The sequence below is a fragment of the Mesocricetus auratus genome, unplaced genomic scaffold (assembly GCF_017639785.1).
Source record: "Mesocricetus auratus isolate SY011 unplaced genomic scaffold, BCM_Maur_2.0 Super-Scaffold_6730, whole genome shotgun sequence".
Taxonomy (NCBI): Eukaryota; Metazoa; Chordata; class Mammalia; order Rodentia; family Cricetidae; genus Mesocricetus; species Mesocricetus auratus.
In genome coordinates, this window is record NW_024429184.1 from 63,069,602 (window position 1) to 63,091,772 (window position 22,171).

General features: G+C 43.9%; 1 protein-coding gene across 3 annotated transcripts in view; it reads left to right on the plus strand.

Moving 5' to 3' along the window:
* Ncoa2 (nuclear receptor coactivator 2) overlaps nucleotides 1-22,171 on the plus strand; it is a 228,607-nt gene that overhangs the window by 200,637 nt on the left and 5,799 nt on the right. For all 3 annotated transcript variants that reach the window (XM_040741429.1, XM_040741430.1, XM_040741431.1), the window contains 8 exons: nucleotides 1,219-1,434; nucleotides 3,675-3,804; nucleotides 12,521-12,686; nucleotides 16,361-16,639; nucleotides 17,028-17,105; nucleotides 18,672-18,906; nucleotides 20,799-20,976; nucleotides 21,482-21,680. In XM_040741429.1, the coding sequence (XP_040597363.1) occupies nucleotides 1,219-1,434; nucleotides 3,675-3,804; nucleotides 12,521-12,686; nucleotides 16,361-16,639; nucleotides 17,028-17,105; nucleotides 18,672-18,906; nucleotides 20,799-20,976; nucleotides 21,482-21,680 (1,481 nt within the window). The remainder of the gene's footprint in view (nucleotides 1-1,218; nucleotides 1,435-3,674; nucleotides 3,805-12,520; nucleotides 12,687-16,360; nucleotides 16,640-17,027; nucleotides 17,106-18,671; nucleotides 18,907-20,798; nucleotides 20,977-21,481; nucleotides 21,681-22,171) is intronic.

Genomic DNA, 22,171 nt, shown 5'->3' on the forward strand with positions numbered 1-22,171 from the left:
ATAATTTTGTCATGCTATTTACATAGTAGATTATTTTGAAAAGCAAACTGCCTTTTCTCCCATAATATCTTTGTATTGATCAAATATAATATAAATTGCTTTATATGCGTGTTAATATTGTCATAATTTTAACTCTCATTACCCTTCCTTCACTCATCATCCTCAACACATTCCTCATGTGACAAGTGAGCAAAGACCCACATTCTGTCCACATGTTGATTATACCAAATTTGAAATTGCTTAACCCAAATAAAGTAAATGAAAACAAGCATATATTTGAAGGCACTATATTTCTGTTCCCTGTATCAAATATTTCAAAGTAAAGAGATGTCATTTCGGAGGCTTCCCTTTCAGCAAGTCATAGCCAGTGTGTGGCCATTGCCAACATCCAGGGCCTAGAGTACTAATAGAACCAAGAATCCTGCTTGGTGATGTTGAGTGCTCATTGACCCATGTGATCAGATGTCCAGGGCAGAAGGAATCACTCACACCTGCCCTACCCCATTGTGCATCTGCAGTCAGGAATGCAGTGGTCCAGGAGCCTGGGATCCATCCCCTCAGTCTCGAGGACTGTATCCCAGAAGGTCTTACTAGGTTCCCCTAGCACTTACAGGCCCTTAGCAAATTTTGAAGCTGTTTTAATGGAAGTTGATACTGAAGTATCCTGTAATACCTATGGCATGACAGCCTAGTTTAATGGTCATATGGCGAATATGCCTGCATATCTCCAGAAGTTTAGCAAGCTCTGATGAACTGAAAGCAGTGTGAAGATGTTTAAACCTTCCGTAGGCTTTATGGGATATTCTCTGGCTGCAGTTGGTAATTATGGGATTGACTGTCAGTTCTTCCCTTGTCCTCCACCCCTCACCTCCCTTTTGGAAAGTGAGGCTCTGACGTGTGTGTCAGCTAATGTGATTCACTTCCTGAGGAAGGAAGTTGGGGTTATCCACTTGCCGCAGCACCTGTTCTAAGTACATATGGGAACAGTTTAGCAGCTCCTCTGAACCATACAGAGTAGCAGATTCATGTCATGAAAACTGTAGTAATCGCCGAGTCTTATTTCTTAGCCAATGGCCCACATCTGCCCCAGGGAGGGTGTTTGCTGTTGGGCAACGGCAGTTTACAGTCATGGTTCAAGTCTTAGTAGGTAGGTCTGGTGTTTGTTCATGTGCTATTTTCAATGCCTGCATCTCTCAGCTTCCTCTGCCTTGCATGCAGGAATGATTGGCAGTAGCACTTCTCGGCCTGCCATGCCTTCTGGAGAATGGGCACCACAGAGTTCGGCTGTGAGAGTCACTTGTGCTGCTACTACTGGTGCCATGAACCGGCCCATCCAAGGAGGCATGATTCGGAACCCAACAGCCAGCATCCCCATGCGAGCCAACAGCCAACCTGGCCAAAGACAGATGCTTCAGTCTCAGGTCATGAACATAGGTAAGGTTGTGCAGTACTTTTTGCTATCCTTGTGCTTTCTTGAAATGGAATGTCAGCTCATGGATCCTTCCAGACTTGCTTCTGGCTTGTGTTGTAGGTCATCCTCTGGTGTGAAGCTGTCCTGAATTGAACTTTGCCAGAATCTTGTAGGAACATAAAGTAATTGCGTAGTTCTGATCTGAGGCAAACTGCATTAGAATATCACAATGTGAATGCTGTACGCATAGTATGTAAGCATTCAGATGGCAGCTTAAAGGTAAAGAGATAGTGGAATGGTGCAGCTGTAATGCTACACAGTCATCCCCCTCCTCCAAGGCCCTCAAGCCAGGCTGTGAAGGCGCATTCTCCCCAGGTCTCACTGATGGCATGGCCTCTTGTAGAATATCACACACAGACTGAAGAATCTCTAGAGTTTGCCTATAAATTTTTGTGCACATTCACAAAACCTTTACATGATGTATTCATCATAGACTGTCCTGGTTGCCTAAGTCTGAAGCCTGAAAGGATGTGGGACATGACTCCTAGGGTCAAGGGTTTCTTTTTGGGCAGGTGAAACTGTGCCAGTATTGATGTGGCAGGTGGTTTACAACTGAACATACTGATACCTACTGAATGATACACTTAAATTCTCTCAGGGACAGTGGAAACCTGTTGGTTAAAATATTAATGTGCACACCTATAATCCCAACAATTGGGAGGTAGATGCAGGAGGATCAGAAGTTCCTCATCCTCAACAACATAGCAAATATGAGACCCTATCTCAAGGGAAAAAAGACCAGCACTCTATACAACTCCTACTTGGTTTTTTGTTTGTTTGTTTTTGGGGTTTTGTTTTTTGTTTTTGTCTCAGACGTAGGACCTTCCTCTGTTATTGCACTTAGCTCAGTTCTGAAAAGTCTGCATTTGTGAACTTTGATGTTAGACATTGCACAGGAAGTGCTCATTTATTCACAGGAAGGAAAATGCAAGATTGTGCTGACAGGATAACAGACTTCTCCTCAGAACTCTGACATTGTATTTCTTCCATAAGTGTTGAATTGCTGTGTGCGTTTTCACTAAATACTTCCAAGAGTGACATTTATAATTACATTTCTATATGTGTACACAAAGTAGTAAGTGGTTCCCAAACTTAAATTTGTATCGTTTGAAAATGCTAAGTATAAAAAAATGTTAAATATAAACCCAGATTTCTATGGAAAATTAACCTGAGACAATTTTAAAATTGTTATGAAAGTCACAGTACGGGTTCTTGTATGTAGACATTTTTGTTTGTTTTCTGAGACAGGGTTTCTCTGTATAGCTCTATCTGTCCTGGAGCTCAGTCTATAGACTGGGCTGGCCTGGAACTCACAGAGATCCACCTGCCTCTGCCTCCCGAGTCCTGGGATAAAAGGTGTGTGCCACCACTACCCGATGTATATAGAAATTTAATTTATTCATGGTCCTTGCTGAAGGCCTTCTCACTTTTGGAACTTCCAATGTGACTTTGTAAGGCTTAGTGTGTAACTAAATTTCTCTAGTTGTGAATATGTTCAACAAAGCCATGAATTCAGCACAACAGAAGATTGTCATAGTGGAATTCAGGTCAGTGAATAACAAAATAATGTGAAAGCTCATGTTGCTTTAGAGCCACGAAAGGAACCTCAGAGAAAGATGTGTGTCTGCGTGTGTCCCCTGCTATGGAAGAGCTCACTAATTACAAGTAATGACAGTTCAGGTGCACGTGGTCTAGACCAGCGCTTCTGTTCCCCAGTGCCATTTAGAGTGTCTGCGAGGCCTAAGCTGGTCCTCTTCATCCTGCTCTGGAGTGTGGCGCAAGTCTTGCACTGTAGGATGCATGGAAAGTGAGTAGGAAGTTGTGTTAATCCCCAGGTGCAAACTACTGCACAAATGTTAAACCGTGCCATGAAAACCATAATTATATTCATATACACTTACTAATTTTTATATTTTAAAAATGAGTATTTTCTGTATGTACCATACAGACAAAGGCTTTCAGTAAGAGAATAGGGATTCTGGACATGCCCTGAGGCAGGTGGCATTAACCTTGGTATTTACTGCTTTCATTTGTACTTCACACCAGAACCATACGCTCCTATTTTCACCCATTACTGCTTCTGCTGCTCATTTTCCATCAACCAGCAATTTTATTTGCTATTATGCAATAAACATATGTGCTTTCTAAATTATAAGATACAATATTGTAAGTTTTTCTTTATTCTTTCTCCTCCTTCTTCTAGGGCCTTCGGAGTTAGAGATGAACATGGGGGGACCTCAGTATAATCAGCAGCAAGCTCCTCCAAACCAAACTGCCCCATGGCCTGAGAGCATCCTACCTATAGACCAGGCATCTTTTGCCAGCCAGAACAGGTGAGTCTGGGTACCAGAGCATTAGCTCATGGCTCATGGGTTTCATTAGTTGTTTCAAACCTGCATCTGGAAAGGAAGACGCAAAAATCACATGACCTAGACACACTTTTAAACACCTGACAATTTAGTTGGGGAAAAAATGGTGTGTTTGTGCTGCTAAGTGTACTTGGACAGTGGTGCGCAGATAGATGCCTTGAGAGAACAACCATGTTTCAGTAGCTCGTCCAAAGAGGCTGACAGAGAAGGTTTCAAAGACTTGGAAAAGCTCATAGCAAAATAGCCCAGTGTGCTTGGCAGAGCAGCACCCTGCTGGCTCAGGGGTTGCATGGTATGTGTAGGGGAGCAAGAAATGATCTCATTTTGTGTTGTGGGTATTTTACCACAATTAACAAAAAAATAGGGGCACCTACCTCCTCTCCAGGGTCTAGCTAGATAAGTATAGTCCTCAACCCTTCTCTTTGCAACAGATAGAGAACCATTACAGAAAACCACAGCCAATCAAAATGCAGCTGTAGAGCCAGGCCCAATGGATACATCTGCAAAACAACTCCTACTCATAAGACTCAGGGGACATTGTGAAAGAAGAGATAGAAAGATTGTAAGAGCCAGAGGATTGGGGAGTTTGCTGTGAGGATGTGTCTCATGATAGTATCAGAAGGATGTACCCATAGAGTGTCACCAACAAGACTGCCTAACCATGAGCTGGACAAGCATATTCCAGAGTGAGTGGGAGAAAGACCACTCACTAGGCCTCAGTCCTATACCAAGAACTACAAGTAACTAAGGAATGCTGAGCAGGAAAATAGTCTTCACCAAGGAAGAACACACCAGCTGGTTATCCAATACCAAATAGTCATCCCTCAAAACATCACATACAAGTAACATGCAGACTGAGCAGGTTATATTTAAGAATGCATATGTATGTACATATACATGTAACAATTAGTGAAAAGGGAAGCTGTGAATTTGAAATGAGCAAGGAGGGACTGTTACACAGAGAAACCCTGTCTCAAAAAGCCAGTTGTAGTGGCACATATTTGTATTTGTCGTGCCCACACTGAGGAGGCAGAGACCAGAGGATCCATGTGGTCCAGTGGCCAGCTAGTCTAGCATAATCAGTGAGTCTCAGGCCCCAGTGAGAGACCTTGTCTGAAAAAATAAGGAAAGATACCTGGCACTGACCTCTGGCTTCCACATGTGTGTATGCACACACATACCCACACACACTAATCCCAGGACTCAGAGGCAGGTGAATCTCTGAGTTTGAGGCCAGCCTGGTGTACAGAGTGAGTTCCAGGCTGCCAGGACTACACAAGAAAACCCTGTCTCCAAAAGAACAACAACAATAAAAAACAAAACTTGCAGTCCTTCTGCCTGGGCCTCCCAAGTGCAGGAATTACAGATGTGTGCCCCCACACTGGGCTTTAATAAATCACTTAAGCAGTTCTAGAAGACTTTTAGTGACCTTATATTTACATCCTGCCCTTCTCTGTCTTCTCATTCTTTGTTCATAGGATGCTGATAATGTATGTCAGACCTCTTTATTTCATTCACATATTGTTTTACTTTTTAACATTTGTATGTGTGTGTGTGCCTACATGAGTTTATGTACACCACATGTCTGCAGAAGCCTCTGGGCTCCTGAGGGTGCCCTGATGTGGGCTCTGCAGCTGGGTGCTGGTTCTCTGCAGGGGCATTAAGTCTGCCGTCTCACCCTCCTCTCTCCTTTTTTTTTTTTTAAATAAATGTGTACATGTACACATGTGAAGGTCAGAGGACAACTTTTGGGAGTACGTTCTGCATACTGTGGGTTCTGTCTGGCGATCAAACAGATCATAAAGCTTGGCAGCAAAGATTTTCCATGCTTGATGTCTCCTGTTCTGCATATTTCTATTCATCCTTTTTTTTTTTTGAGACAGTGTCTCACTATATAGCCCTAGCTCACCTGAAATTTTCTATTAGACTTAATTGTCCTAGAACTAAGAGATCTGTGTGCCTCTACCTCTAGAATGCTGTAATTAAGTCATACACCACTACACCCAGCTAATATTTCTTTTTTTTTTTTTTTTTTTTTTTTTTTTTGGTTTTTCGAGACAGGGTTTCTCTGTGGCTTTGGAGGCTGTCCTGGCACTAGCTCTTGTAGACCAGGCTGGCCTCGAACTCACAGAGATCCGCCTGCCTCTGCCTCCCGAGGGCTGGGATTAAAGGCGTGTGCCACCAACGCCCGGCCTCAGCTAATATTTCTTAATTCATATCGTTCTCATTTTTTTATTTCAATATACATTATTCAGTATAATTTATCCTTATAAATATAATTATGTCTTTCTTTTTCTCTGGAAATTTTTTTCGATTTACAAATAATCTCACTTTACTACGTCTTTCATTTTTAACAGTTGCTTTCCCAGTCACTTCTATAGACTCTAACGGCTTGTTTGTCTTGTGACTCCATCCTTGTGCCTTCCGTTATTTTCCTGATTTCTTGATCCAGTGCTTCCAACATACTAACATGCAGGTTTATAGGCATTCTAAGTCCAAATACTGAGTTTCACCCACCACGGTTGCCTGTTTCCCTGCATTTTTGTTTTGTTTTCTTCTGTTTTAATTTTTTCATTTTGCCACATTTTAGTTAGCAAAACTGCACAAACAGAAGTCACTGTGCCATCCATACATGGATGTATTATTCCCTGGTCACGTCTACCCACCTTCTGTACGTCCTACTTCCTTTGTTCCACTTCCAGTGTTGGGACGCGCTTTCCTTGGAGCTCATAGTTGACCATGGTCTGTGGAATACTTATGCTCTAAACTAAGGGAGATTCCCTAAAGAGGCTCACATGGGGCTATGCTGTGGACACTATTTCATGGGGTGTCTCTGTGGTCTCCTACCTCAGACTATCTGTCTGATTGTCTATTGTTCCTGAGAATCCTAACTGTCCTGGCTGCTCTGGGCTGCAGAGCATCACATAGCCACAGTGACACTTCAGGGGTCTTCTGATCATTGACCCCTACACCATGGTGTCAGTAGATGGGATTATTTGATTGGGTGGTAACCCCACCTCTTTTGACGAGAACGTTTACAGAATACAAATGAATAATAATTAAACAATTGGGTCTCATAGTTTTTGCCTGAAATCAAAGATCAGCTTTTATGGAAAACTAGGCCCAAAATTCAAATTTTTATTGTTAAGCTTGCATGACTTCTATAGCCAAAGACAAGAAATTCTAGACTCAAATTTAGTCCAGTGCCCCACCCAGCACTGCCGACACTGATGTTGCTTCTGTGACTCTCATAACAGTGGACAAGCAGAATGTTTCACCACTTCTAAAGTTATTTCAGTCTTATGAATCATTTATCTCACTTACTTTAAATAATCTAGGTTAGAAGAAATGAATGATCAGCCTTATAAGGTAGTAAAAATATATGTTCATAAAAATTCAAAAAATAACAGTAAAGTTTTAACCTTGTCTGTAAAACATAAAGAAAAAATGGTGGTCTTTAATTTGAAATCTCTGTTGTGTTTCAGCTAACATTTAGATCTTTGTTTATTGAGGCACAATGTCTTGCTGAGTGTCACAGACTAGCCTCAAGCTCACTCTGTTTCCCAGAATCACCCTGAGTTAAGTGACAGTCTCCTCTCACCTCCCAAGTGCTGGAATTACAAACACGAGTCACAAGTTCATATTTATAAATGTGTTCTTAATGTTTTTATTACTACATTTGTTTATTGGGAGTGAAACTGCATGCATGTGGAGATGACTTTTCCTTCTTCCAGGTGGGTTCTGGGGATTGAACTTGGGTCCTCAGGTTTGGTGGCAGGAGCTTTTACCCACTGAGCCATCTGCAGAGCCCCTTGTTTAATGAATCCAGAATTTATTTATTTATTTATTTATTTATTTATTCATGCATACATTTCAAACTCATCTGTAGCACATTTTGTAAATCTGTTTGTTATTTATGGATAAGCCTTCCATGTCCCCCCATTCATTTGTGGTCCCTCATTCATTAGATATATATGCTGTATGTTTACAGTCAAAAGTTTTAGGTCCAAGTGTGGTGACAAATGCCTTTACTCCCAGCACTTAGGAGAGAGAAGCAAGAAAATTAGAAGCTCATAGTCACCCTTAGCTACATAGAAAGCTTGAGGTAGACTGGGCTACATGAAAACCTGAAAATAATGAATTTGGAAGATGTCTCCTGGGATTACTAAAGGGACTTTTCATTGTAATTTACTAGCACCCTTTCATCAACTGTTTCTTTTTCACCTAAAATTTAAAATGCTAAGTTAGTTTGTTTTTTCTCCTGTCTGACTTGTATGAAGGTAAAGTTTCTTCTGTTGCGGTCAGAGTTTGTGCTGGAAGTTTAGCGGGGCACACATGCAGCATGAGGAGACGCAGGGTCAGGCCCCGAACCATGAGAACCACTTTAGTTTTAGCGTATGCTGGGTGTTGGCTGGAGGTGGTCCCCTCTTCTGGTTTAGTTGTTACTACTACACACATCTGGGAGGGGTCGCAGGTAATGGGTGTTCTTGCCCTTGTCCCTCCAAAGTCCATCCTTGTCCCAGTGCTGGATTTAAATGTTGGATAACACTGAGACTCTAACTGTATTTGCAATTGCCTAAAGAATAGGAAAACAATTTCTTACCAGTATCAAGAATTTTTAATGCTTGCTTATTTTTATGTATGAGGATTGTGTGTGTGTGTACCATGTGTGTACCTACAGCTCATGAAGACTCAAGGAGGGTGATGAGTTCTTTAGAACTGGAATTACAGTTGTGAGCCATCATGTGGGCACTGGAAGTTGACACCTCCCACCCCCATCCCTTGCAAGTACTCAATCACAGAGCCGTCTGTCTTAGTTAAGGTTTCTACTGCTGTGAAGAGACACCATGACCACATAAAGGAAAGACATTTAATTGGGGTGGATTACAGTTGAGAGGTTCAGTCCATTATCATCATGGTGGGGCATGGTGGCATGCAGACAGACATGGTGCTGGAGAAGGAGCTGAGATTCCCATATCTTGACCCACAGGCAATCAGAAGTAAGCTGAGGTACTGGACGTTGCTTTGGCACATGAGGCCTCAAAGCCCACCTCCACAGTGACACACTTCCTCCAACGAGACCACACCTCCCAGTAGTGCCACTTTCTGTGAGCTTATGGGAGCCAGTCACATTCAAAACAGCACACCATCTCCATACGTCCCTCACTTGGGAGGCTGAGGCATGAGGATTCCTGCAGGGACTGAGTGCCAGGCCTGGACTATGTAGCAAGAACTTGTCTCTGAAAGCAGAAAACTTGTTTTTTGCAGTTGTAAGGCTGGGTTTTCTGAGTGTATACTGCCTGTGTTTCTAAGGGAACTACAGAACCATGTGCTGTGCCACTGAGCCGGGACACAGTATATCTGTCTTAATAAGACTTGCTTAGAAACATGCTAGTCCAACTGCACTAGGAATCTTTTGTTTTCATCAAGTAGAAAGTTCCTAACCTGTATGTTTTACGTTCTTGCACAAGGTCAGCACAGAGTAGAACATATAATCCCCACCTCAACACACAGGCTGGTGTTGATGCTTTGAACATAGTACCGCGTCCACCCAGCATAGCGCAGCCAGTGGTCTAGTATAAGAGGAGAGTAGGGTAGTCAGAGTGGCTGTGAGGTGTGTGAGAGGGAGGTAGGGTGTGTGTGTGTGTGTGTGTGTGTGTGTGTGTGTGTGTGTGTGTGTGTAGTCTTCAACAGAAAGATGTTACCAGGGTTGGAGAGATGACTCAGAGGTTAAGAGCACTGACTGCTCTTCCAAAGGTCCCAAATTCACGGTGGCTCACAACCATCTGTAGTGGGATCTGATGCCCTCTTCTGGCCTACAGGCAGACAGAGCACTCTATACATAATAAATGAATAAATGAATGAATGAATGAATGAATGAATCTTTAAAAAGAAAAATGTTACCCAGAGTGGTCAAGACTCATGGGATGTTGTTGTGGTGTGGCATGTGGGAAGGTCTGATGTGACTGCCATCACCTGCCCCACGTACGTAGACATTTTCCACATAAAGCTGAGGAGTAGGCTACTAACATGAGTATAGTATGTCAGTAAACTGTGTTCAGGAAGAAGAAGCTGAGGGTGTTGTGCTAGGACAGTCCTAGAGACCACAGTAGGACAGCTGCAGAGCCTGGGACTGCAGTGGGGAAGCTATAGGCCCTACCTTCCATTTTTGTTTTGTTTTTACTTTTGGTTGGTTGTTTGTTGGGTTTTTGTTTTGTTTTGATTTGTTTTTTGTTTTTGTTTTTTGAGACAGGGTTTCTCTGTGTAGTCCTGGCTGTTCTGGAACTCAGTCTGTAGATCAGGCTGGTCTCAAAGTCACAGAGATCTGCCGGCCAAGGCCTAGGATTAAAGGCGTGTGCCCAGCAAGTTTGCATTTTTTTCTTCATTGCTAGAGATCAAACCCAGGGCCTTGTGTGCTCTGCAAACTCTCTGCCACTGAGCTACCAGCCTGCTTTGCTTTTTAATGTATACATGTGTTTGGGGATTTTGATTAAGGAAAAAAAATGCAGAAGTGCTGATACATCTTTATTCCAGGACTTGGGAAGCAGAGACAGGTGAATCACTGCAATTTCAAAGCCAGCATGGCATTTGTAGTGGGTTTCAGACGCTGTCTGAGAAAAACAAAAAACAGCAACAAAACCGTATTTTATTATGCAGAAGTACATGTTTAACTTGGATGAACATGTGCATCTGTTTTCTGTGGTGGGTTCTTACTTGGTTGCTGCAGGGTGAAGAGGTCACTCTCATAAAGGATAAGGCTGAGGCTCCTGGCTAGTTTCAGTGGGATGAAGATCTGCAAGTCTGCTCGTGCAGATCCCACATAGCCTGTCATGGTTAGATTTCACACTGCCCTGTCCTTCACTGGTGGAGGAATCTGGGGAGGAATGTTGTTTTGCAGTACAGCTTCTGACAGAAGGTGACAGCTGTTGACACAGCTGGACAGAGGCTGGCCTAGTCAGGGTTCACATTGCCTTGATGAAACTCCTGACTGAAAGCAAGCTGGGGAGGAAAGGGTTATTTGGCTTACACTTCCATATTGCTTTTCATCATCAAAGAAAAAAGACAGAAACTCAAACAAAGCAGAAACCTAGAGGCAGGAGCTGATGCAGAGGCCATGGAGGAGTGCTGTTAATTGACTTGCTGTCTGTGGCTTGCTTACCCTGCTTTCTTGTAGATAGAACCCAGGACCACCAACCCAGGGATGGCCTCCCCCATTGATCACTAGTTAAGAAAGTGCCATGCCGGGTAGTGGTGGCACACAACTTTAATCCCAGCACTCAAGAGGCAGAGGCAGGCTAATCTCTGAGTTTGAGGCCAGCCTGGTCTACAGAGCGAGTGCCAGGATAGGCTCCAAAACTACATAGAGAAACCCTGTCTCGAAAAACCAAAAAAAGAGAGAGAAGAAGAAAATGCCTTACAGCCTTGCCTACAGCCTCATCTTACAGAGACATCTTCTCGGTTGAGGTTCCCTCCTCTCATGACTGCAGTTTATGTAAAGATGACATCAAACTAGCCAGCAAAGAGGGAATACTTCACTGCCTCACTAAGTAGCTTCCCAGGCCTGAAGGGACATGATCAAGAGCTCATATCAGCTCTTGGTCACCAGAACTTACCATGAGCCCCACTCTGTCCAGGTATTGGTCATTCAGATTAGGGGTTTCCTATTGCCCCACCATGACATGCGCCTGTGTGGTTTCTTCTGCACATGTGCCTATCCTTTCAGCTCCTGAATTGTAGCAGGAGAGAAGGCTGGTCGGATTTGTGTTTTACAGTTTAACTGGGGGAGTGTGGACCGTAGGAAGAAAGAAGTAGATGGCACATTTCGAACACATCCAGTGCAAGCCAGCTGGTTTTCCACAGGCCTCTTAGTGACTAGAGAGGACAAGGGTGGGACTACATATAATACACACACCCTTGTATACACATGCGCTTGCCATGTGGTGGTGGTGCACACCTTTAGTCCCAGTGCTTGAGAGGCAGAGACAAAGAAAAAAAAAGAAAAGAAATGGGAGTTTAGTGTGTAGATGCTGTCTTGTATTGCCTTATAGCAGTTACAATTAGAAGGTTTGTGATTCCCTTCCCTTGGCACCTGACTCACAAAGACTAACAGTTACACTTCAGGATTTTAATAAATGCTTGCATGTTCTGCTTCTGCATAAATAAGAAGTTTCCTAGTAGCTCAGCCAAGTTCACTCAAGCCCAGATTTAATTCAAGTGAGCGTAGCTTTTATGCTAAAGTTGCTGTTCTCCCCTATGTGGCCATCATAGCCTTCTATACAGAAAATGACTGTAACGGGTGTCTCTGCTTCCTGCCGAAAACTCCAAATTATTTCATCCTGTCAGTGCAAAGTAGATGTGCACTTGAGACCGGTCGAGGTAGGTCCCCAACACACAGATCAAAGTAGCCTTCATGGCAGTGCCTTTGGGACTTCCTACAGCTGTGGGTACCTGACTAAGCTAAACCCCTACTTTGCTAGCTATAGAGTGGGAAGGTGTAGAAACAAAACTGCTTCAATTTATATCTGCCCTTTATTAGCACTAAATAAAATGGATTTTCAAGTGCATGTTTTCACAAATCTTTGTTTTGTTCAGTGTTTGGCTGGTGTAAGAGCTCATTGCAGAAACGGTGGGAGTCAACTGGCATTTCCATCAGCCCATGGTGAATTTTGTCTCTTTGCAGGCAGCCGTTTGGCAGTTCCCCCGATGACCTGCTATGTCCACATCCTGCAGCAGAGTCTCCAAGCGATGAGGGTGCTCTTCTAGACCAGCTGTATCTGGCCTTGCGGAACTTTGATGGCCTCGAAGAGATTGATAGAGCTCTGGGGATCCCAGAACTGGTCAGCCAGGTAGGCAGAACACTCCAGGAACCACAGCATCCATAGGCAGAGATGCCTGCTTCAGCAGTCTACTCTGGAGTGCCTTTCACCTCCCAGTAGGCAGGCCTGCCCCCTCCTGTTCCTCCTGCTGCTCCACATAAACTGTTGCCCAAGAAGCAAACACCTGGGAATGACTTAGACTTGAATTACAGCAGAAAGGCATAAGCTAAAGCCCAGCTGGCCTCTTGTCCCCCTTGTTGATGGGCAGATGAAGAAAAGAGGTCAAAGAAACCACAGGTCACTATTCCTGTGGCCTTGGCCCTTGTCCCTAGAAGGAAGACAGTGTGAACACAGGCCTCAGTCCTGCTCGTGTCTGCACCAGGGCAGGCAGCGCCACTTGGAAAGGACTGTTTCACACATAGGTAGCAGAAGTTGTCCTAGGTGTGGCTGCAGCTGAAACACTTTGGACCTATGTGGGTGCCACACATAATAATTTTAAGAATAGCTGGGAGGTGGTGGTGCACACCTTTAAACCCAGCACTCGGGAGACAGAGGCAGGCTGATCTCTGTGAGTTCGAGGACCAGCCTGGTCTACAAGAGCTAGTTCCATGACAGTCTCCAAAACCACAGAGAAACCCTGTCTCGAAAAACCAAAACAATAATAATAATAATAATAATTTTAAGAATATTTAAACAAATAAGAATACTAACAATGTCAGTCACCTCAGTAAGTCTAGTTAGTACTCTTCTTCCCAGTTAGTTTATTTGAGGAGTAACAGACTTGTTTGCATTTCTTTGATTTGAGAGTACCAGGGAGGCTCTGATAAGACAGTGTGTCTGAAGCTGCCCTGCAGCTGCTTCCCTGTGAAGCAGCCTCCTGGTTTGCTGAAGGAAGAGGGACCTAGAGAAATCCTCATGCTCTTGTTGCTGTCTTCCTTTCCATCAGCATCAACTCATCTTTCTTTTTGTCACACGTACTTTCCAAGGCCAGTCTCCTTGGACCTCACTACATCTGTGAGGAAGGTGACATAAACATTAAAAATAATCTTGTCATAATTAATTCCAGTTTAGCAGACACAAGTAGGAGTTCAGACTTGTCAATTCATATTGAAAACAGCGCAATGGAAAGAAATGACTGGAGGTTACACAGTACACCCTGAGGGAGGCCAGAAAGGAAACGGGGTAATTATTTCCTGTGGAACTAGTTAGCTTCGCCTTGGTGTCAGCTAGAACTTAGCTTCTCTGTGATTATCCCTGAGTCTATCCAAGTGACATTTTTAAATGTCTGTGGAGTTTCTGAGTGACCTGTAACACTGTGGTAGGTTTTCAAGGGGTTTTGGTGTTTTGTGGGTTTTTTTGTTTTGGTTTTTGGTTTTTTGAGACAGGGTTTCTCTGCAGCTTTGGAGGTTCTCCTGGACTTGTTCTGTAGACCAGGCTGTCCTCAAACTCACAGAGATCTACCTGCCTCCGCCTCCCGAGTGCTGGGAGGCAGAGGTACCCCCGACGCCCCGCTGGGGTTTTGTTTTTTAAGAGAGTATCTCATCTATAACTCAGCCTAGCCTTAGATTTATGACAGTTCACCTGCCTTGGCCTCCAAAAACTTGTAATGCCTTTTCAAACGAAAGCCAGGGTCGTGCCTTTACCCTCCATTTCAGTTTGTGCTGTCTCTAATGTCTCCTCAAGTCGTGTTAACTGAACTTCAGAAGGTAGAATGGGGAGGAGGGTGGGCATGTATGGAGCCAGAGTTGCATACAGTGTTTAAACGTGGAAATCACTGGCTGGGGAGACAGCACAGTCAATATAGTGCTTGTCTCACAAACATCCCCAGAGCCCAAGAAAACAATACCAGGGTTAGTGCTACACACTTCTCATCCCAGCAGGGGGTTAAGGTGGGGCAGAGACAGGGAGATCCTGGACCAACCTACCAACCAATCTAGCATAATCCATGCCTTCTAAACTAAAGAAAGAATACAAAAATTAAATAGATGACTATGGAAATAACCTAAGAGTTTTCTATGAAAAATGGGAAAATGTAAAGTTCTGAGAGTTTTGGCAATGAATGGTCTCCCTGCTGGTACTCCATGCCCACTTCTTAAACTGTCGTGGGGGCAGGGGTGGTGTTTCTCTGCTCCAGGCTGCTGTACAGCTCTAGGATGTCTTGGAATGACTGAGGCAGGGCTAGGGGAGCATTAAACTGAAGGAGGCTTGAGATTTTATTGCTGCTGGGGTCTTGCCCCTCTAAAGACCATCAGATTTGTAGCAATGGCTTCAAGAAGGGGAAGGATTGGCCAGGTATATCTTCAGATAGACACTCGGCTGCATGGTTTTCAGGCATTCTTCCTGAGAATGTTCTAGATCTCCTGTATGAGGAAACAGGAGAATCAGCTGGGAGCTAGTACATGCAGCTCAGTAACAGAGATGAGAAGAGACCTTGCATCAGCTCTCTAAAAAGAGAGCTATGTCCTGAGAAGTTCTCTGGTGTGTGTGTGTGTGTGTGTGTGTGTGTGTGTGTGTGTGTGTGTGTTCTCTCCCTCACAGGCTCATGCACATGCTCACACACACATGCACACGTGTGCGCACACACAGAGTTTTAAAAGCTTTATAGCTAACACAAAAGCAGCTGCAATTTGTGCAGCTGTCTCTGTAAAGCAGCTGGGCATAGTGGCGAATGCCTTTAATCCCAGTCCTCAATGAGACAGGTGGATCTTGTGAGTTCAAGGCCAGCCAAACTAGTCTCCATAGAGAGCTCCAGGACAGCCAGAGCTACATAATGAAACCCTGTGTTGGTGGTAGGTAGCTTCTGGATGCATCTCTCAATAATTATAATTAAATTAATAAAATACATAATAACCAGTCTTGCAGACATGTCTGTCAGATACCATTCAAGGCAAGAGGAGGATTTGCTAAACATCTTTACACCTTTCCTTCCATAGGTCTTTCTTTGGTGGGGGAAGAAGCTGTTTACAAAACAAATGACAAGCATACTGAATATGCCTAGTATAGTAAGTTAGTGGCAGCAAAGTATGGGCAAGTAAGAAATCCTGCCAACCATAAAGAACAGCTAAGTAAACAATAGGCAATATAAGACAGCATGGTGACACTGGCCTATAATCCCAGCACTCAGGAGACAGGGGCCAGAGGCTCATGGTTGAAACCCAACCTGGGCTACATAGCAAGTTAGAGGCCAACTTGGACTGTGTGAGACACTGTACCAAACAGTTCCCACGCCCAAAACATAATAGGCAGTATGTCAGCCCACTGACAGTATCAAGTCTCACATCACAATGTACACCACAACCTACCATGTGTTAGCTAGAAAGACTTCCTGAAGTGGGCTTCATGTCCCAGTGTCAGTGATGTACAGAGTAAGGACAGTGGTGGCTGGCTAGGGCAATCAGTGAATTTAGATGTGGGGAAGGATAGAGCATTACATAATCATAGCCCCTTTCTCCCACTCCCTTGGAGGAAGTGCTGTGGGGAGGTAGCCTTCACCCTTGCTTCTTCCTTTGGGTAATTGGATCTATTAAGCAAAAGGGCATTGTGTATAATAAAAAGGAAAAGTAGACCAAGCTAAAAATAACTTAAGATAATTGGTACAGTATTTTTAAAGCACCAAATATGAGAGGGAGAGAAAACTGCCTCCTATTTTTTAGTACAATGTCTTAGTAGCTTTATTTAAGGGCTTACTTGGGGTTTCTTTTCAGAGCCAAGCTGTAGACCCAGAACAGTTCTCAAGTCAAGAGGCTAGCATGATGCTGGAACAGAAGACCCCCGTTTTCCCACAGCAGTATGCATCTCAGGCACAGATGGCCCAGGGTAGCTATAATCCCATGCAAGATCCAAACTTCCATGCCATGGGACAGCGGCCGAATTACACCACGCTCCGTATGCAGCCCCGACCAGGCCTCAGGCCCACAGGCCTCGTACAGAACCAGCCAAACCAACTGAGACTTCAACTTCAGCATCGCCTCCAAGCACAGCAGGTTAGTTTTTCATGGAACCTTCAGAGCTGGAGGCTTGGGAAGATTAATGGGGGTTGGTGTAGCAATAAAGTGTTGGAATTGAACTGGGGGTGTTATTAATTGGAAAAGGTGATTTGAAATAAATATTACCTGTTTTATAAAATGTATTGAGCTGGGATTGGTTCCATAACCCTCTAATCCCAGCACCTGGGAGGCAGAGGTAGGTGTATCTCTGTGAGTTTGAGGCCAGCCTGGTCTACATAGTGAGTTCCAGTTCAGCCACGGCTGCATAGAGAGACCCTGTCTCTAAAAGTATAGACTTGTAGGTCAACTTGGGCTACCCAGAAAGACCCTGTCTCAACTCATTCCCATCCTAAAAAAGTTTTGATTCCTACTTGTTTGTATTTAGAATCGCCAGCCACTTATGAATCAAATCAGCAATGTGTCAAATGTGAACTTGACGCTGAGGCCTGGAGTACCAACACAGGTGAGAAACCCAGCAGCTGTCTGTGTCCACCGGGTCCCCTCAGCACCTCCTGTCATCCTCCTGCCTCTGTACACCCCAGGCCTATCTTCTGATTTCCTGCTGTAGTTCTCAGTGCCATCATTATTGCCAGGGTCAGTTCGTTCTTGTCGTACACAAGAGTGACGTTACAGAAAGTCCCAACCAATCCTGATTCAAGTACCGGCTGATGTTCCCAAGAACACAGGCTTAGAGTCCTACAAACCTTTAGTCACACATTGTTCTCAGCACATCAGCACACAACCTTGTTTTTATGAGAGTTTCTGTTTGCAGACATTTTCCATGTGTGTAATTTACTCATGAACATTAAACTCACAGTCGATGGACTGTCTCAGAGCCGAACAAGCCTCACCTAACATGTGCATTTTTTCCATAAGCACACCTGTCTCTTATACTTGAGAACGCTAGACAGTGCTGCCCTGGCAGAAAGCTATTAGCTTCTATTGGGCCATATAAGAAACCTCCATACCGTTATGTGCTAAACCAAGAAGGCCAAGTGCCCATCACATGCTCCCCTTGACCGGAACTGTGCATGCTGAGCATCTGAAGTCCTTCGCTACTATACTCAGGTTCATAATGGCCATGACAGTGCTGTGTATGTTGATGTGGGGATTACAAATAAACTTCAGAGTCGGCAGCCTCACAGATGGCCAGGACATGCCTTTACAGAACAGTGCATAGCTTCATCTTGTTTCCTGAGAGCAAGCCCAGGTACCCAGCTCTGCATCCATATTACTTAGCTATCCTGAGTAAAGAGCATTCTGAGATCAGGTGCTTGTGGTGGTATGGCCGGCCGCACACCAGGGCCACAAAGGGACATCCTCTTTGGCTAAATGGTAGCAGGCAGAGTGGATGGATACCTGTGTCACCAGCCAAATCAGCCTTGGTGATGAGTGAAGTAAGAGACTGCCAGATCACCCTCACCTCCATCCTTCTGCAGTGCACCAAGTCGCCTTTAGCAGGGATTTGGTTTCTTGTTAGACTGGAATATTCCGTAAGAGAGACTACACTGCCGTCCTCAAGTGATGTCTTCTGCTGGGCATGCTGGCACATGCTGGAATCCCAGCACTCAGCAGACTGAGGCAAGAGAATAGTTAACGCTCAATTTGAGCTACACAGGACTTGGAGAGATGGCTCCTCTTCTAACGGCCTGGGTCCAATTCCCAGTACCCACATAGTGGGTCACAGTTATCTGTGACTGGACACCCTCCTCTGGCCTCCATGAGCACTGCACGTGCCCGCTGCATATCGCATGAAAGTAAACACAAAAAGAGCCTTCCTATAGGAAGCCTGTGCTCTTTGAAGCCCTTCAGTTGACGGTATTCTCACAAAACAAATTAACATCACATGGTTATAGAATCGTCACAGAGGTTGGATTTAGAAACTCACATGCTCACTCACTAGTTGTTCCAGTCTGAGTACTTTCCTTCATGTAATTTTATTTTCAAATGGTCTTACATAGAGCATGCCATTGGTACCTGTCTAACCTATCTACCCTTGGTTTTCCTTCATGGGTGCCCTCCATTTCAGGCTCCTATTAATGCACAGATGCTAGCCCAGAGGCAGAGGGAAATCCTCAACCAGCACCTTCGGCAGAGACAAATGCATCAGCAACAGCAGGTGCAGCAGCGAACCTTGATGATGAGAGGACAGGGGTTGAATATGACCCCGAGCATGGTGGCTCCTAGTGGTATACCAGCAGCCATGAGCAATCCCCGGATTCCCCAGGCCAATGCCCAGCAGTTTCCATTTCCACCAAACTACGGTACTGGACTGATCCCCACCACCTTTCCTTGCCCCCTTTCTCCCGGTGCCCCTGAGTCCTGGGTCACAGCTCATCTCACTGCTCTTTGCATGGCTCTCAGATGAATCTGGCTAAGCAGAGAATAATAGGAAACTTGGGAGCACAGGTAGGAGCTGGCAGAAGTCCCCAAGTCCAGCACAGGGCCATACTGTCTCTTAGCCCTGCTCCCTTCTTTACTCTGGGTGCAGGTCTTAATTTAAGAATGACCAAAGTTAAGTGTGTGTGTGTCTCTGAGTGTGTGAACATGCATGAGTGTATCTGCTCAGGTCAGTGTTTATGAATATAATACATACATACACACGAATATTGCTACTTATATTTGAATGTCTCGGAGTCTGACACAAAGAAATCAATAGCTAGGTACAAAATGTCAGAAGACAAAAATCAATTTAAATATTACAGATACTGTATAGCTTTTGAAAAATACTTTGTTATTGACAGCACTTAAGAAAGAAGAAAAGAATACCTTTAACGATTCTACCAAATCTTTACTGAATAGGTAAAGTGTTGCATCAGAGCCACAATGGAAGGCCTTTTTACTTTATATTGATTTGTTCTTTATTGTCAGTCTAAGAGATGAGATAACAAGGATAATGTCATAGACATTAATATTTATGTGTGTCATGTTCAATTAATAGTGGGATTATTAATAAATAGTAAGTGCTTACATGGACATTGAATATTCCAGATGGCTCCCCTTTACCCTGTCTGAGTGATCTATAAGTAATGATAAAGTCTTTGAGTTGCCTAAATACAGATGTCCTATCTCCTTAAAGAGCAAAGATAGTGTAGCCCAGCAGTGGTGGTACACTGGGGAGGCAGAGGCCGGAGGATCTCTGAGTTCAAGACTAGCCTGGTCTACAGAGTGAGTTCCAGGACAGCCAAGACTATACAAAGAAACCCTGTCTCAAAAAAAAATTAAGGTAGTATATTAGTATGATAGAAACCTTTCTTGGTGACTCCTTTAAGTGCTGCACAAATATAAGGAAGTATTTCTGATGTGTTTCCATCTCTGAAATGCCCTTTTCACCGCCTTCCTTTCCCTATGCCTCTTCTGCATTTCCTCTCCGATGGCTAAGGAAGGTCTGCTAAGAGCTCTTTCCTTTTCCTGTGAATTCTTTTTTGTTTTATTTTTTTGTTGTTGTTTTTGTTTTTTCAAGACAGGTTCTCTGTATTGTTTTAAAACCTGTCCTGGAACTTGCTCTGTAGACCAAGCTGGCCTTGAACTCACAGAGATCTGCCTGCCTCTGCCTCCCGATTGCTGGGATTAAAGGCATGCACCATCAGTCCCCAGCTCCTGTGAATTCTTTTACCCTGAAACTAAACTAATCCTGACAGCACTCGGGTACCACAATCCTTTCCAAAAACAAAACAAGGCAAATGTGGATGCAGTTACATTTTTTCTAAAATACATTATGTCATCATGAGATGATATAATTTAGTTTAATGAAAAGTTACTCTTATGTTGACTTTCAGTATATAGCTGGATTTAATGAGCCTAAACTAAATTTAAGCAATACCATTACTTATACTTTTTTTTAATTTTGACCATTTCTAATAAAGGTGATATATACATACAAGCTCTTGGTTTGGAGGGGTGTTAAGGAAAAAATGTCATTTCTCTGACTCAAGCCATTATGTTTAATGTGTGTCTTGGGACCGCTATGACTACTGTAGAGATTTCAAGATTATTTTTTCCATGCACTTCTATCTCAGCTTAAATCCTTTTAAATGTCTGTAATTAATTGTACATAATCAAGTATTTGAAAATAATTTTGTGTATACTTAATTGAGAATATTCTGTCTATGATGTAGCCAACAATCTCTTTTTGGACTTCTATTTTGTTTTTAAGGAATAAGTCAACAACCTGACCCTGGCTTTACTGGGGCTACAACACCCCAGAGTCCTCTAATGTCCCCCCGGATGGCGCACACCCAGAGCCCCATGATGCAGCAATCTCAAGCCAACCCAGCCTACCAGCCCCCCTCGGACATGAATGGATGGGCACAGGGGAGCATGGGTGGAAACAGGTAATACCACATTTCTGAGTCTGATATAAATGATCCCTCAGGAAACTTTCTACAGAATATAGCCGCCCCTTTCATCCATATTTTTAAAAATGTATTTGCTTGAGCAAGCAATAGCAAATGAATTTCCAAATAATTAAGTTTACTCTTTAGCAAAAACCAACAGAATTTTACAAAAGCCTAGCACAACACCTCATTTTGAGTTGAAAGCAATGCCTGGAAGCGGTTTCCACTCTTGAGTGTAGAACTCCTGTGGAAGGCAGTGATCCAGAGCCAGCCTTAGGAGTGTGTGTGAGAAGAGCAAAGAGAAAGTGGCCCCTGCCCCCGGCGGCTGGGAAAGTGGGAAGGTGTGTGTCCTCTCGATAACGTGTGCAAGCTTGATGACTCTGTCCCAGCATCACAGTCTGCCCTGCCTGCATTCATAACATTTAGAGCTGTTCTAGAACAAGTGCTCCAAACTGCTAGCCTCATTTTCCATCAGCTCTAACACCTTTTCATTGGGTTCCAGCATGTTCTCACAACAGTCACCACCACACTTTGGACAACAAGCAAACACCAGCATGTACAATAACAACATGAACATCAATGTGTCCATGGCAACCAACACAGGTGGCTTGAGCAACATGAACCAGATGACAGGACAGATCAGCATGACCTCAGTGACCTCCGTGCCTACGTCGGGGCTGTCCTCCATGGGTCCTGAGCAGGTAAGTGCCGCAGAGAAGCAGCTCAGAATCTTCTAGTCTTGGCTGTTTGTCTGTTTGTGCCCTTGAGTCCCACATCTATTTTGAAAAGTGTCTTTTCACCTTATTTTCACCTGTGCCAGTGAGATTTAACAAAAATACTTTTGAATGGTAAACCATTAGGAAGGACTCCTGACTGCTAAAGGGTTGAGATTTTTTGTTGTTGTTGTTCTTGTCTTGTTGGGCTTTCTTTTTTCCTAATTTTCACATCATTAACATTTTTTATGATTTGGGAATTTAGAAATGGAGTGATAAATGCTATGAAGTTTTAGAACTAGCTTTGCCAAGTGTGATGGCCCATGCATTTAGTCCAGTTGTGAAAAGGCAGGTGGATCTCTGAGTTCGAGGTCAGCCTGGTCTACAGAGTGAGTTCCAGGACAGCCAGGGCTGTCACAGAGAAACCCTGTCTGATGGTGTCTGATTTGCTGTCAGCATGTGTCCACAGGGAGGCACAC